The 15,641-nt window shown below is 35.0% G+C and overlaps 1 protein-coding gene across 4 annotated transcripts in view; it reads left to right on the top strand.

Annotated features, from left to right (window-relative positions):
• Window positions 1-1,214: 1,214 nt before the first annotated feature.
• The window catches only part of LOC143226330 (uncharacterized), a 32,205-nt gene continuing 17,778 nt past the window's right edge, over window positions 1,215-15,641 (top strand). Inside the window, exons 1-2 of one of the 4 annotated variants that reach the window (XM_076457159.1) lie at window positions 1,215-1,414; window positions 13,195-13,271. In XM_076457159.1, the coding sequence (XP_076313274.1) occupies window positions 1,326-1,414; window positions 13,195-13,271 (166 nt within the window). In that variant the 5' untranslated portion in view covers window positions 1,215-1,325. Of the gene's footprint in view, window positions 1,415-9,765; window positions 10,005-13,194; window positions 13,272-15,641 lie in introns of those variants that run through there. The other 3 variants (XM_076457152.1, XM_076457170.1, XM_076457177.1) reach the window with 3 other exon arrangements.

The raw sequence follows: 15,641 nt of genomic DNA, 5'->3' as shown, positions 1-15,641 counted from the left end.
ACAAGACGCTACATAGAAGGTGGGTAAAGTCTTTTTTGGTGTAAGTAAACTCTGACTACTCGGTAAAAGAAAAAGAAAAAGGACTGAACAGCAGGAATCAAAATGTCATATACCTTAAAATTTCATGTGAGTGTGTGGATGCCAGAGGGATAAAAAAGGGAATACCCCTAGTAAATTCCCATTTTCAGTGACCGAGTGATGAATATGCGAATATTGTACCTCATCAGTGCTCGAAATGGACTACACTGGAAACTTTTTCAAATAGTAGCTTTAGCGCTTGAGTTTATAGCAACTTTGCATTGATATAGATTAGATGATTCAGTTATGAATTATAATATTTGGTGCGCATAAAACTGGTTTTCATGTTTATATGTTCAAGAGTTATGATAAGAAAGTCTTTTATGAATTGAGTTTCATTGTTGTTGGTATTTGGAAGCAAATTTAGGCTACTAATTAACATGTCGTAATATGTATTCTTGCTAGGATTCAGGATTGGCAACTACAGACAGAAATTGCATTATGTAAAAACGGCTCGTTTGGGTAGAGAAAATTTTTATGTAGAGGAGCGAACAACGTTTCGACTTTCTCTGTGAACCTGACGATGATCGAAGAAAGGTCGAAACGTTGTTCGCTCCTCTACATAAAAATTTTCTCAACCCAAACCAGTCGTTTTTACATATATATTTTTCTCTACAAGTGGAATTTCTCGTAATCACTGAGAAATTGCATTGATTAGCTTACAGGTTCTGTGCATGTCAACATAAAATAAAATATGTAGGTCAACAATGTGTTCTTTTACCCTTGTCTGAGGAGTGTGTGTATCGTTCGAAAATATAGAGTAGTACACGAAACGTTGTTCTGACTACTTGGGTTGTCTGACTTTGAAGTTTATTACGTAGCTGAAATGGCATGTTACACTTTATCATACTAAAGTAGTCTAATAGGTCTAGTAGACTTTGAAAGCGACCATCACTGAATGTGAGGCACACACACTGATGTTATCTCCGATTCTCTGAAGTTAACTAATCCTTTTAATTATTCTGTTCAACAATTTACTTAATGTATTTATTTCATGTGAAGTGCTTGTTAGATGTTATTCCTAGAAATTTAGTTGTATCATTGTAGTTATTTGTATTACTGTTATTTGAGGTAGTTTCTTATGTTTTCTGTTTATTACGTTTTTTAATTTAGTGATGTAAGACTAGAGAGAAGACAGCTAGTCATCACCACCCACCGCCAACTCTTGGACTACTCTTTTACCAACGAATAGTGGGACTGACCGTCACATTATAATGCTCCCACAGCTGAAAAGGCGAGCAGGTTAGATGCGACGGGGATTCGAACCCGCGACCCTCAGATTACGAGTCGAATGCCATAACCACCTGGTTATGCCGAGCCGTATCTTTTATAGAAGGTTATTGTTTGTGTTTTTATTACCATACGCCACGTGTTACGTGTTTCACGCGAGTATTAATTTTCGATGCATATGTTTCAACTAGTTTTGACACTAGAATACTAACACACGTATGTGAAAGTTATGACCATGACTAAAATATCGTTAACAAATATTATGAACAAGAAAAGTATTCCTGCATACACTGGAGAGGAATTATTTAACAAGTTGCTGATTTCAGTCTTTGCAGACCGGTTAACTAGAATGAGGTCAGAATTATTTTGTTGAGTAATGTCTCCTAGTTCTCACTTGCTAAGATATAGAACTATCGAAATCCCTGACTTAAATATCTGGTACCTTGGAACTAAGGTTGCAGTATGTAACCTTTTACCATCGCCAATATTGTAAAAAAGCTTTGTCTACTACTAAACATAAGCCACATGTTCATATAAAATAACTTATTTATTGTATTTAGCAGTATGAACATAAAACAAATACCCAAGTTAGTGTATACATTTAAAAACATCTAAGTGAAAATACATGTTTGTTAATAAATTAAATTTAAAAGAACGTAAATAGAAAATAGAGGTTGTTTAGAGTATATGCTTTTAAGAATTTGGACCATATCGTTACTGTTCAAATTATTGTTATCATTATTTTAAGTTGGTTTGTCTATCTTTTCAAGATGACTTCAACGTTTCCAAGAAGGGTTATCAAAATACAATGTTCTAATATATGTGTATTATAGTTTTTTGGTGTGAAGCGTTTAGCTTTCGTAATGAACTATCTGTGCTCTATCCGCGCTAGTACAACTTTTAGTGTTACAAAACTCAGACTTACCACTGAGACACCTTAATAAATTTGCTTATTTCAGATAGCAAACATTAGAACAAAATGAAATTAATTAATGGGTAATGAAAGGATACAAGATAAAGGTAGAAAAATGTTCAATAGAAAGGCTTTTTTTCGATATTTTTTATTAAAGCAATGTGAATAAATAATAATTGAGCTTACCATATAATGATAAAGAGAAGAACAGGAAATAGTGATTTTACAACAATATCACCCACCAATGGCTCAGCCGTGAGTTTACAAGCATGCAAAAATTCAGGTTTCGATGCCGTGATGAGAAAAGCACAAATTGGTCATTGTCTAGCTTTGAAATTAACAAGAACCAGTTATAAAAATGACTGATAGAAAAGAAAAATATACAAGGCAGCAAAAACAGGTATGATATTTATATCATTATTAAGAAATTCAGCATTAGGTACAGTTATAGAGTGTATTATAAATACATGTTTTAAAGTAAGAAGACATTTGTTGTAAAGGTTTCTTCTAGTTATTGTTTTTAAAGAATTTATGCAAACATTAATTCATTACTAAATGTATATCTGTAAGCTTACACCACCTTATTTGCATTTGTGAACAAAATATTTATCTTGCGGAACAATAATATAATTTGCAGTAAATTATAAGTAAAACAGAAATAAAATTACTCAAAATAGAAGAGAAGATCATATTACCTGTTCAAGGAAAGCGTTAATGTGAGAATAATGTTTAGAGAGAGAAACATATTACCTGCTCAAGGAAAGCATTAATGTGAGAATAATGTTTAGAGAGAGAAACATATTACCTGCTCAAGGAAAGCATTAATGTGACAATAATGTTTAGAGAGAGAAACATATTACCTGCTCAAGGAAAGCATTAATGTGAGAATAATGTTTAGAGAGAAAAACATATTACCTGCTCAAGAAAAGCGTTAATGTGAGAATAATGTTTAGAGAGAGAAACATATTACCTGCTCAAGAAAAGCGTTAATGTGAGAATAATGTTTAGAGAGAGAAACATATTACCTGCTCAAGGAAAGCATTAATGTAAGAATAATGTTTAGAGAGAGAAACATATTACCTGTCAAGGAAAGCATTAGAGAATAATGTTTAGAGAGAAAAACATATTACCTGCTCAAGAAAAGCGTTAATGTGAGAATAATTTTTAGAGAGAGAAACATATTACCTGCTCAAGAAAAGCGTTAATGTGAGAATAATGTTTAGAGAGAGAAACATATTACCTGCTCAAGGAAAGCATTAATGTAAGAATAATGTTTAGAGAGAAAAACATATTACCTGCTCAAGAAAAGCGTTAATGTGAGAATAATTTTAGAGAGAGAAACATATTACCTGCTCAAGAATGCGTAATGAAATAATGTTTAAGAGAAACATTCCTGTGGCACGTTTTCAGAGCCCCATTGTATCGAACGCAGTCTATCTAATATGTGATATCTATGGCCGGACAAGCTAGAATATTTTTCTTGAATGATATGGGCGGGACGGATATTCCAAATCCCGGAACCAAAACGTCATACTAAAATGCAGGAAAGGTTTATCCAACTACAAAATCATCTTTCATGTGTAATTGACTGCACTGAAAGAAACACACAAAGAAACGTATGAAAAGCGGTCAGTAACGTTGTAAAGTGTTAATTGGTTATATTTTTCCAAATCCGGAATACACCTGATTACTTACAGCACCATATAAACCGTAGTAACGTAATGTATGATTTTTTTTTCTAAGCTAATTATTTACAATATTAAAAATTTCTGCATTAGTTTCACATAGTAAATATTTGGTACTTTTAGGTTTATAAAACAGAATGAAACCGAAAATATTATTTATTGTTTTGAATGTCCATTTAATGTAGTATTAGAACTAGTACATCAAATATCCTTCTCGGTATTCGATACAAATACACACACACACACACATGCCACAATTGGATGTTAGATCATTGTAAACATGAGAGGGTTAGGTTCTCTTGAACATCTTTCTACACTTGTATTTATTAGTTTAAAACTAAATGGTCTTTTCATTTTAACATGAAGCTCAGATGCTATGTTATTGCATTGCTCTGTCCCCCCCCTTTAAGACCATTTCCATGTGTGGTACTCGAGAAAATACTCTATTCGAAAAACGCACATTCTCTTTGTTCATTATTGCGTAACAATCACATTCATCGAGAAGTGTTCTAGTTCTGTTTCGTTAGTTTAATTAATTATTGCAAAAACGTTATACATAAAAAACATTTTAATTGCTCCATGAGCTAAATAACTAAAGGTGGCTTTGATCTATATCTTAATTCTAATATCCTCTTGTATAGATAGTTTATAAGCTTCACTCTAAGCTACTTGACAGCTATCTGCGCTACCATCTTTAACTCAGAAGTAAGACAAAGGAAATGCAACCAGTCAACGTCATCCACCGCCAACTATGGCTACTCTTAACCAGTGTGGTTTGAGTTTAACCTACAGTGTTATTACAGTGATGACACATCAGCACAGCACAGTATCAAAAGACCTAAACATTTTTAACACATATATAATGTAATTGTCGTATCGTCGAAGTTTCTGCTAGGTTGAGCCCTGAATCAACATCTCGTGTTTGATCATGACGAGTGTTTCCGATGTGTGGGACGTTGGAATGTACTCTATAGGTGTGCGATGGGCGCTTCACACTGATCCTCAATCGAGCGCTGTGACTATGAATAAGTTAGGTTTTCAAATTCCAAGTGCGTTCAACGGTAGGACCCAGTCAGAGAGTTCAGGTGTGTAACATTCACATGAGATATTTCTACTGTTGTTCTTTTATAACTGCAAACTGCTTTCTGACACAGATTAACTAAATTTAATCTGAATAAGTAAGTGATATCATGCCAGACTTCACAGCTTTGTTTCTTTGTTTGTTTTGTTTTTGAATTTCGCGCAAGGCAAAGCGAAAGCTATCTGCGCCAGCCGTCCCTAATTTACCAACGTAAGACTAGACGGAAGGCAACTAGTCATCACCACTTACCGCCAACTCTTGGGCTACTCTTTTACCAACGAATAATGGAATTGACTGTCACATCATGACGTCCACATAGCTGAAAGGGCCAGCATGTTTGGTGTGACAGGGATCTGAACCCGCGACCCTCGGATTACGAGTCGAGTGCCTCAACTACCTAGCCATGCCGGACAAACTTCAGAGCTAAATCTAGAATTATGTTAGAGTTGCCCAATAAACATTATGTGTTATTAACGCTATAACAAATTGTAGTTGACATCAAATGTGTATATCATAACTACCTCGTTCAAAACTCATATTGAGACTATGTAGTCAGTAATAATCACATATTCATTTGTTTTGTTTTCAAAGCAAAACCGCAGTGGGTTATCTGCTATGTCCAAAACAGAGAATCGAACCATGGATTTTAACATTGTAGGTCTATAGACTTATTTTTGTCCCATCAAGATACTAAAGTGGTTTGGTAGAATGCAAACCAAACATATGTCTTGATCAGAGCTTATCGAACGTAATGTGCACGCTGTGTTTTCTTGCATGTGTTCATTGGTGTTTGTTGCCCGGCATGGCCAGGTGGTTAAGGCGTTCGACTCGTAATCTCAGGGTCGAGGGTTCGAATCCCGGTCGCACCAAATATGCTTGCCCTTTCAGCCGTGGGGGCATTATAATGTGACGGTCAATCCCACTATTCGTTGATAAAAGAGTAGCCCAAGAGTTGGCGTTGGGTGGTGATGACTAGCTGTCTTCCCTGTAGTCTTCACTGCTAAATTAGAGACGACTAGTGCAGATAGCCCTCGAATAGCTTTGTGCGAAATTCAAATAACAAAACAAACATTGGTGTTTTTTTGTTATATTTTAGCTGCAGTTGATTTTCTATTATAATTGTACGAACTCAGTAGTTTTGAAGATTGACGAAAAGAGGATTGGTTTAACATTAGATGTAATTACTAACAGAAGAACTGTTAAGGTTTCTACATAAGTTTAGTTAAGTAATGTTGTTGTTGTTTTTGAATTAAGCACAAATCTACACAATGGGCTATCTGTGCTCTGCCCACTACGGGTATCGAAACCCGGATTTTAGCGTTGTAAGTCCGCAGATATACCGCTCAGCTACTGGGGGGCTAGTTAAGTAAACTATCAAACTGTAGACAAAGTAGATTCGCTATAACTAATCTCAGAGTAAAAATAATTGAGCTTAGAGAATCTAAAAAAAAATAGTAAAATGTTACTATCATTTTACTAGTCGGGGTAATTGTAAGAACAAATGTGTTACATGTGAACTTTACAAATTATGTGTTGAGAATTAGCAATGTACTCATCAGTTGATCTTACTTGGACATTGTATATTTCATGATAAAGAAAATGAAATTATTATTTTTCTTTCATTAATGTACGAAGAAACAGAGAGAAAACAGTAGTGTTATGACTAAATGATAGAGCTAGGTTCACACATTCCTCAATGTACGCTTTGTAATTGCAAACGTGATACACAAAACACAACAAATATATCAGAGTTCGAAAAGTTAATCTCGGCTATCGTTGTTTAAGAAATCCGCATCTTAGATAATCTTCTGACAATTTAAGTGTGTGTTACTTTCCTGATAAGCTCTATAGCTATTTCGTCAAAACTTAAATAAAATTTTAAAAAATAACACATTCAGGAAACACCAAAACACGTGGGATACGATCTTGATACGTGTGTTTAAAACCATTTAGAATACGAGACTGTATTGCCTATGCACAAATAACAATGATTGCATTAGGGTTAACTAATCAATATAGGAAATCAAAAGAGTGGTATACAAGAATGGCAAAGATAGGTTCATTAATTAGTATCGTACATATGCAGAAAAGGTTGTGAACATTCTTCCTAACATGGGGTCGCTAGTTACTCGTGTTCAATGTCGTTCATGCATTTTGAAACGAATGGAAAGAAGTTACTTCAAACTGTTAATTGATGAACTCATGAGAAATCTCACGTTACAGGTCTCATCACTTGATGATGTCCTATAGTCACTCGAGTGTGTCAAATGAATTAGGAAGTTTCTTAATTTTGTTAAATGAAATAATGAAATAGCAATCGCTGACACAATAATTTATTTCATGACTTCTACAATGAAAAACAATTCGACACAACGAACAAATGAAAGTCGTATGTATAATTCAATTCATAATTATAGAATATGTACTTATAAATGCAAAATCATACAAGTCGTATTTATTGACGTAATACTGTATGATTAAATTATCATATGTTTATTTCTGTTGCGATTCATTGTAGCAGGATTTAAACAATTCACTATTGGGGAAGGCTTGTTCAAGATTACCACATAATCTTATTAATTTACTATGCTGCCAAAGTAAAAAAATAATTACAACTTAATTTCAACCAGAGATGCAGTTACCTCTAATCAGTATTTAAGTACAAATGACCTTAAAAAAACTATTTAGTGGCAACTTGACTGTTTTAAAATATATTACTACAATGTCTTACTTAAAAAAACTATACTATTTTTTTCTTTGGATTTGTTTGTTTGTTTTGCAATTTCGCGCAAAGCTACACGAAGGCTATCTGCGCTAGCCATTCTTAATTTAGCAGTGTAAGACTAAAGGAAAGGTAGCTAGTCATCATCACCCACCGCCAACTCTTGGGCTACTCTTTTACCAACGAATAGTGGGATTGATCGCCACTTTATACGCCCCCACGGCTGAAAGGGCAAACATGTTTCGAAACCGCGACCCTCAGAATACGAGACGAACGTCTTAACCCACCTTGCCATGCTGAGCCTTTTCTTTAGAAACTTTGATACTTGTCATTCAATTAATTAAAAATAAACCAGGTATTTTATATTTATAATCACAACGACAATTAAGTAGAAAATAAAATATTGATAGCTTCTAAAGAAAAATACTTAATATCCTTTGAAATATTCTGAAAAATATAATGTGTTACAGTAAAGAATATACAGATAACCTAAATGAGTTTGATTGTCTGACTACTCCTGATATGAAAAGCCATCGTAACAGCTTACGCAGATTTCACCCATAGACCTGCAATCAATGCGTAAGCAGCGTAAGCTTTAAGTCCATTGCTCACAAGTCTGAGATGAACGGTTGTAAGAAACTTCAAAGTCCAAATCTAAAACAGCAAGCAAGAAAAGTTAACTAACAAGGTTATCAAAATGTAATTCACACATCAACATAAGCAACATCCTAAACTTGTGTTTGTTTATCATCTGGATGTTGTTTGCAGACTTTAAACCACATTTATCAAACCGATATTTCAGATATTATGATTGGTTTGTTTTTAATTTCGCGCAAAGCTACTCGAGAGCCATCTGCTCTAGTCGTCTTTAATTTAGCAAGACTAGACCAGAGGAAAAGCGGCTAATCATCACCACCCACCGCCAACTCTTGGGCTACTCTTTTACCAACGAATAATGGGATTAACCGTAAATTTATAACGCCCCTACTGCCGAAAGGGCGAGCATGTTTGGTGTGACTGGGTTTCGAACCCGTAATCCTCGGATTACAAGTCGAGCGCCTTAATCACGTGGCCATGCTGGGTTCAGATATTATGAGCACAAACTGTTCAGAAGAGTGAATATTTCTTTTACCTATTTATTTCTCTTTATCTCTCTCTTTCTTTGTTTTTTATAGTGAGTATAAGATTATGTTATTGTCTTAAGTACGTTTTCAACTGTTTTAAAAGTTTTCTCTGAGTTGTGTTTGTGCTTTGTCTTCTATTGTAGGCGGTTTTGTAGATCAGAAAACCCTATACAACATATTTTTATCGCAAATGTGTAGGCGATAATATGTACTATGTTCTTTAACACACAAGGGACCTGGCATGGCCTAGCGCGTTAAGGCGTGCGCTTCGTAATCTGAGGGTCACGGGTTCGCGCCCGAGTCGCGCCAAACATGCTCGCCCTCCCAGCCGTGGGGGCGTTATAATGTGACGGTCAATCCCACTATTCGTTGGTAAAAGAGTAGCCCAAGAGTTGGCGGTGGGTGGTGATGACTAGCTGCCTTCCCTCTAGTCTTACACTGCTAAATTAGGGACGGCTAGCACAGATAGCCCTCGAGTAGCTTTGTGCGAAATTCCAAAACAAACAAACAAATCTTTAACACACATACACACACAAAACAGAACTCAACCTTTTCATCACTAGTTTATTTAAGAAACAAAATTAAAAGAGAGTATTTTACACAGTGAATAGATTGGTCATGAATTATTTAATTACATCGTATGATTTTCACTTGACATAATACGCCGATTAAAATCTATGAAAAAATAAAATGAACTTCTTCAAATATAATTATAAATAAATTTACGTTTTTTAAACAAAACAAACAACTAAAAAACACCACTTTATGTTTACTAACAGTTAAGAAAAATATTGCAGTGAATGTGGAATTAATCAACTTTTTAAACAAAGCATTTTGACTTTAACGGCTGAAGTGTAATTTGCCAGAACTCGTAGCGATAACAAAACAACGTTGGTACTTGGTAGAGGTAGAAACGGAAGCACGTGATATTTAGGGCAGTGTGAGTCTGCCGTGTGGCCCAGCTGCACTTCTAGGGGCTCTTGTCGGATTGGTTACAGCTGTTGATTGCAAAAATAAGTTATACCTAGTTTATAGGGAGCGCAGTATTTGACTCTGTACACGCTGAGATTAGTTCTACTCATTCAGGTAGTCAGTCAGTCATTCTTTTAATATCTGAATAAGCAGGAGGGTAAACTGTGATGAGGCAGGCATCGAGAAATACAGTGAAGCAGTAAGTAGAGAAAATATTTATTATTTAGCTGTATTTGAATAGCAAAAGAATATTTTAACTTTAGTCTGCTTGAGTGAATTTAGAAGTCTAAACAGTATGTAATTGTAAATACTACGAAGTAAAAAATTCACCATAAAATATTTTTTGAATAATGTCCTTGAGAAAGAGGAAAGCACTGTTACTACTGAACCTTTTTTTTTAGGTTTTTTGGCAGATGTTTTTATCGTAGTTGTTACGCGAAATATCTGCTGTAGAGAAGCGTATATTTTGGCTTATTTTCAAGTTTTCTTAAATGAATGTCAGGTCATAAGGTTTGTTGTTTTTTATGCAGGTCCATTTAAAAAAAATTTAGTTCACGCTGTGTAGGCTACAGGTAATTTCGGTGTTTCTGTAGTGCTGTAATGTAGGAATGCTTATGTATGTGTAAATCTGTTAATGTTCTGTTAGTTTTACGATTTAAACTTAGTGATTTTCTTGGCTTGGAATAATAATAAAATTGCAAATCACTTTAAATAAATGTAAAATTTATAGAAAACGTTGCAACTTTATTAACAACAATCTGTCATTAATAATAATCGGTAAACAACAAATTGCTTTCAACTAGTGTAATTTTTGCTGTGTATGCGTTGTAAAATGGCCTGGAATGGCCAAGCGCGTAAGGCGTGCGACTCGTAATCCGAGGGTCGCGGGTTCGCGCCCGCGTCGCGCTAAACATGCTCGCCCTCCCAGCCATGGGGGTGTATAATGTGACGGTCAATCCCGCTATTCGTTGGTAAAAGAGTAGCCCAAGAGTTGGCGGTGGGTGGTGATGACTAGCTGCCTTCCCTCCAGTCTTACACTGCTAAATTAGGGACGGCTAGCACAGATAGCCCTCGAGTAGCTTTGTGCGAAATTCTAAAACAAACAAACAAACAAGCGTTGTAAAACGAAGGTAGATATTGAAGTTACACTGCTGTATAGCTCGAGCGGAGCGTAACCGCGATATGCAAATTTTGTCGTAGTTACTTTGAGTGCCTTGGACTTCCATGTGAAATCAACTAGTGGGTGATATACAAAAAAAAAAAAAAAAAAAAAAAAATCAAGACACAAGTGTGTCGTGTGATCGAAACGACCTGCATTATTAACAGGAGTGATAGTTTAACGATTTTCAATTTTCTGTTGTTCGAACTGTGGTAATGCAAATTACGACATTTTTAGTGGATGTGCACTGCTAGACTTTGACATCATGCAGTTTCCCGCTGGTACAGCGGTAAGTCTAAGGATTTACAACGCTAAAATCAGGGGTTCGATTCCCCTCAGTGGACTTGGCAGATAGTCCAATGTGACTTTCCTGTAAGAACACACACTTCATGTACTAAATTTCAAAGCAATCTATTAAGAAACGCACGAGATATAAAATTTCCAGTTTCGATTGAACTTTTTTCTACTTTATTTTTCTTAGCACTGAAAGTATGAAAACTTTATTTGATAGAAAAGACATACTTTTATGGATTTATTATTATTAGTTTGGTACATTCTTAGATCTTGACAGCTTACAATTAGGTGTGGAATTTGGTTTAAACATAGATCAAATGTGCAAAGTTGTTTTAGCCAAAACCACTGAATTTGACTAAACTTTATGGGTAGACCTATGCAAAACGACACGTAAGAATATCTGTCTAAAATTTTTATTAATCTTCACCTAAGACTAAATGTAAAGGTGGACCGTTTTTAGTTTTGTTTTTGTGATTAAAGACTGCTCATTTAGAGAAACCTATAGGGTGAAGAACATGCAGACTCGTAAGTATTGGTTATGCTAAACAAAGTAGATTAGCAGTTCGCAGCTCAAGTTTTCAAAAAATGGTATAGGTGAACGGTTTGTGAATAAATACCCAGCTATACGTTGTTTAGTAAAGCTTTTGGAAAATATTAAAATGGTTCTTTATTTCCTGTTAGAAAGGAATGGGTATTTTAAGAATGCTTTAGATCCCTGTAAGGTATCCATATCAAGCCAAATGTTATTTGAGAAATTAAACATATATCTAAACAACAAATCTCAAATTTAAAAGTACCAAGCTACACAATTTGAAAGAAGGAAAATTTTGTAAAGCTCAACATTAGGGGGAAGAGGTTTGTTTATGGATACAGGATTTATAAAAGACATTCTATGAGGCAAATTTAAGTTATATACTCAACCACACATTAAACTTAAAGAAACATTTTAGAAAATCAAGTTTTTACATCTCCTATATACAGAATGGAAATAGGTTTTGTGAGTCTATGGTTTCTTGTGTAATATGCAATCAATCTAGTTCTTATATGGTGTAGAAGATTCATCAAAATATTGTTGATGAAATGTTAAAAGAGACTGTATTACATAAAATAAGTTACCTTTCTACACATTCAAGTTGCAGAAATGTTTTAAAAAACTATCCTTTGTTTCCTCTTCTATATAATAAAGAGGAGAGTGCCACAGATCTAGCCACACAATTGATTTTACTACTTGCACTGTGCAACCTGATTTGTTATTTTTCTATAATATTGTAGTATTGCCCATTTCTTTTCTTGGGGATAAATCCTACTGTAAAAGAAATCTTATGAAATTTTATCATGATAGAACTATTTTGTGAGGTTAACTATTTTTGTTCTGGCAGATTCATCACAAATGATACACATTATATGTTAGTTGAGTCGTAAAGTCGTTAAATTCAAATGGCTCAATAATACTTCACTAATGACCAGATGTCCTTTTTTTTTTTCTAAATGTGACTCATTTTAATCTGGAAAGGATAGTAATAATAATATTGTGAATAAACATTTCTAGAAATTGTCGTAAAATAATTGTATGTTAGATTTTGTAAGTTTGTGGAACTAGAAATTGATGAAAAAATACCAAAACCTGTAGTTGTTTTTTGTTTGGGATTATTTGCTTTTAATTTAAAAGTAAATATACCATATAATGTATTTCAACAAAGATTGTTTACAATTTCCTAATTTATTATGATGTGTAAAAACTGGAATTAATAGCAACTGCCTGTTGTGAAAACCTACAATAACAGGATGACGTTTTGAAATCTTTCATCTTTGGTCTTCAGTAACTGACAATGGAAGATTAATGTTGTCCTTCATACTTGTATTTTACTCCAGTTTACTCATTATAAATACACTGCCTACAGAATGTGTTAAAGAAAAGTCAATTTATTTCTCTTAGGTTACTCAACAAACGAAGATTTAAGAAGAAGTCGAAGAAATCAACAATAAAACAACTATGGCAACATTTTCATGATGGTATTGTATTCTTGTTCATATATTAGTGTGTATGTGATAAAACTTTTCACAGATTCATTGAATATTAATTCCAGAAACAGTGTTTCAGCATTTATATTTCTTAGAATCTGTTTTTAAATGGTATTATTATGCAAAAATGGTTAGAAAATATCTTCAATGTTTTTGTTTTTCAGGGGGAGATATTACAGTTACAGAATGTTTTTGGTTTTACAGAAAGAGAACATTCTGTTTAAAAAGATCTGTGTCATACATGTGAAGGTGTAGTAAAATTCTGCTACAGTTCACTGCTTGACCCCTCAGTGTGGATTCCTGTATGTGGTAAGGGGACATCCCAGGGAAGATTCTGTTCTTTCAGTTTACATCTTCTAGGATCTAAACATTAACCCACGTGTTTGCTGTGTGTGGTGAACCATGAAGGAAGGGGAGAGGATTCTGGTGGTTGAGGGATCCAACCTTAACTTACAACTTTGGCCTTGAATTCCTGTAGATGGCGGCCTTGGGATGGCCCCTGAGGGTCAATCGGCTGGTCTGTTTGAGCTAGCATCTATCAAGTAGCAGTGTTGGATGTTCTGAACAGGTGTTGTAGACATTGTATCTGATGCTGGTGTTTGGGTATAGTGTCCACGAAACCCTGGAGTTGCTGCAATATCTTTGGCATTGTAGTGCATCCTTTCGTAGGGCTACAGGGGGGGTAGGGTCGATGGGTGCTGAAACATTCTTTTTTTTTATGTATCCCCCAAACAGAAACATAAATAAAATAGTGAAAAAGAATCCACAGGTAAATGACATCATTTTGTAGATTCTGAACAGCAGTCTTCAACATCTATAACATCTGTATCTCGCTTTCTTATTACATTCTCTTTTAGACAAACCTTTAGAGCAAATGACTCCCTTTTCTATTCAGAAGGGACTTGCTGGCTCTCCAGAGCTAGTCAGAAAACTTCTCTCTGATGACATACTGGTGGAAACATCTACATCTAAACACAGTGAATTCCTTTTAAATTCAGAGGCAATTTGAGATATACCCATTGAGGTTACACCCCATGCTACTTTGAATTTTTCATAAGGAGTTATTGCTGAAAGGGAGTTGAAGAACATCCCTGAGTCAGAGATTCTTGCTGGTTTCTCCACCCAAGGAGTTTTTGCAGTGAGGCATATCTCCACTACGCAAAGATGGAGTTATGATGCCGACCAGTGTTCTCATTTTAAAATTTACATCACCTTGTCCACCTGTCACCATCAAGGCAGGTTATCTTAATTGCAAAGAACAGCCATACATTCCAAACCCTCTTGGATGTTTCCAGTGTCAGCAGTTTGGTTATTTGAAGACATCATGTTGTGGTTCTTTGTGTGCTTGTTGCAGTGGCAAGGATTACGATGCCTGTGAGTGTGAAATGGATCCTCATTGCGTTAACTGCAATGGTTCTCATCCTTCCTACTTTTGTTTTTGCCCTAGGTGGTTGGAAGAAAAAGAGGTGTAGTGTTTGAAAATGATTTAAAACATTACTTACCCTGAAGCTTGAAAGTTGCTATTCACCACTTCATCTAGGATGTATGCTGCTGCACTTTGTTCCACTACTACAGTGAGAGTGCAGATGGATCTCTCTGTGCCTCCAAAAGAATCATTCTCAAACCATATGAAAGGTCTTTTGACCTCCATGGTTAAAAAAGTTAATGATTTAATGTCAACACACATCTGTCCCTAACATTCATTCCAGCATACCCCAAGATTCACATCCTTTATTTCCAGGTACAAGCATTTTCTTGGGTACATCTTTTTCTCCTGCCCCAAGATAAAAAAAGATCGATTGTTCACGTCCTTGGTCACTGGAATCCTTTTCCAACAACAGAGACCCACTATTTGAATAGACTAGCTCATTATGTGTTGATGGATTATGTTGACTATTTCACCTATATTATGTCACCTCAGTTAGTGACAGTCAGATCTACTGAGGGTCAGAGAGGGCTGGAACACTTCTGGTTTGAGTTCACTGACTATAATAGAAATTGAAAATGATTACACATGAAATCAAAATAAGACAATTACTAGCCTAAAAGAAAAGTGAAACATAAATTGAATATTTAATTTGTATATATATTTTGCAGCTTTAAGATGACCATATGTCACATTTTCATCTAATTGGGAGGTACATGGAAAGTTGTGAAACTTAACAAATGCAAAAAAACCTTCTAAATTTCAGGCTTGGGGGAAGTGCTGCCCTACCCCATTTTACCTTAAGGATGGTGAGCATACATAGTTATTGAGTAATTAATCTTGTAGGAAAATTCTACAAACAACAACCAAAATGAAAACTAGTATATGATCAATTAAATATTCAGTTGTTATATAAAAGTTTTCATGTTTTTATC

Source organism: Tachypleus tridentatus, chromosome 1 (assembly GCF_004210375.1).
Source record: "Tachypleus tridentatus isolate NWPU-2018 chromosome 1, ASM421037v1, whole genome shotgun sequence".
Taxonomy (NCBI): Eukaryota; Metazoa; Arthropoda; class Merostomata; order Xiphosura; family Limulidae; genus Tachypleus; species Tachypleus tridentatus.
This window is presented reverse-complemented; position numbering and strand designations above follow the sequence as displayed.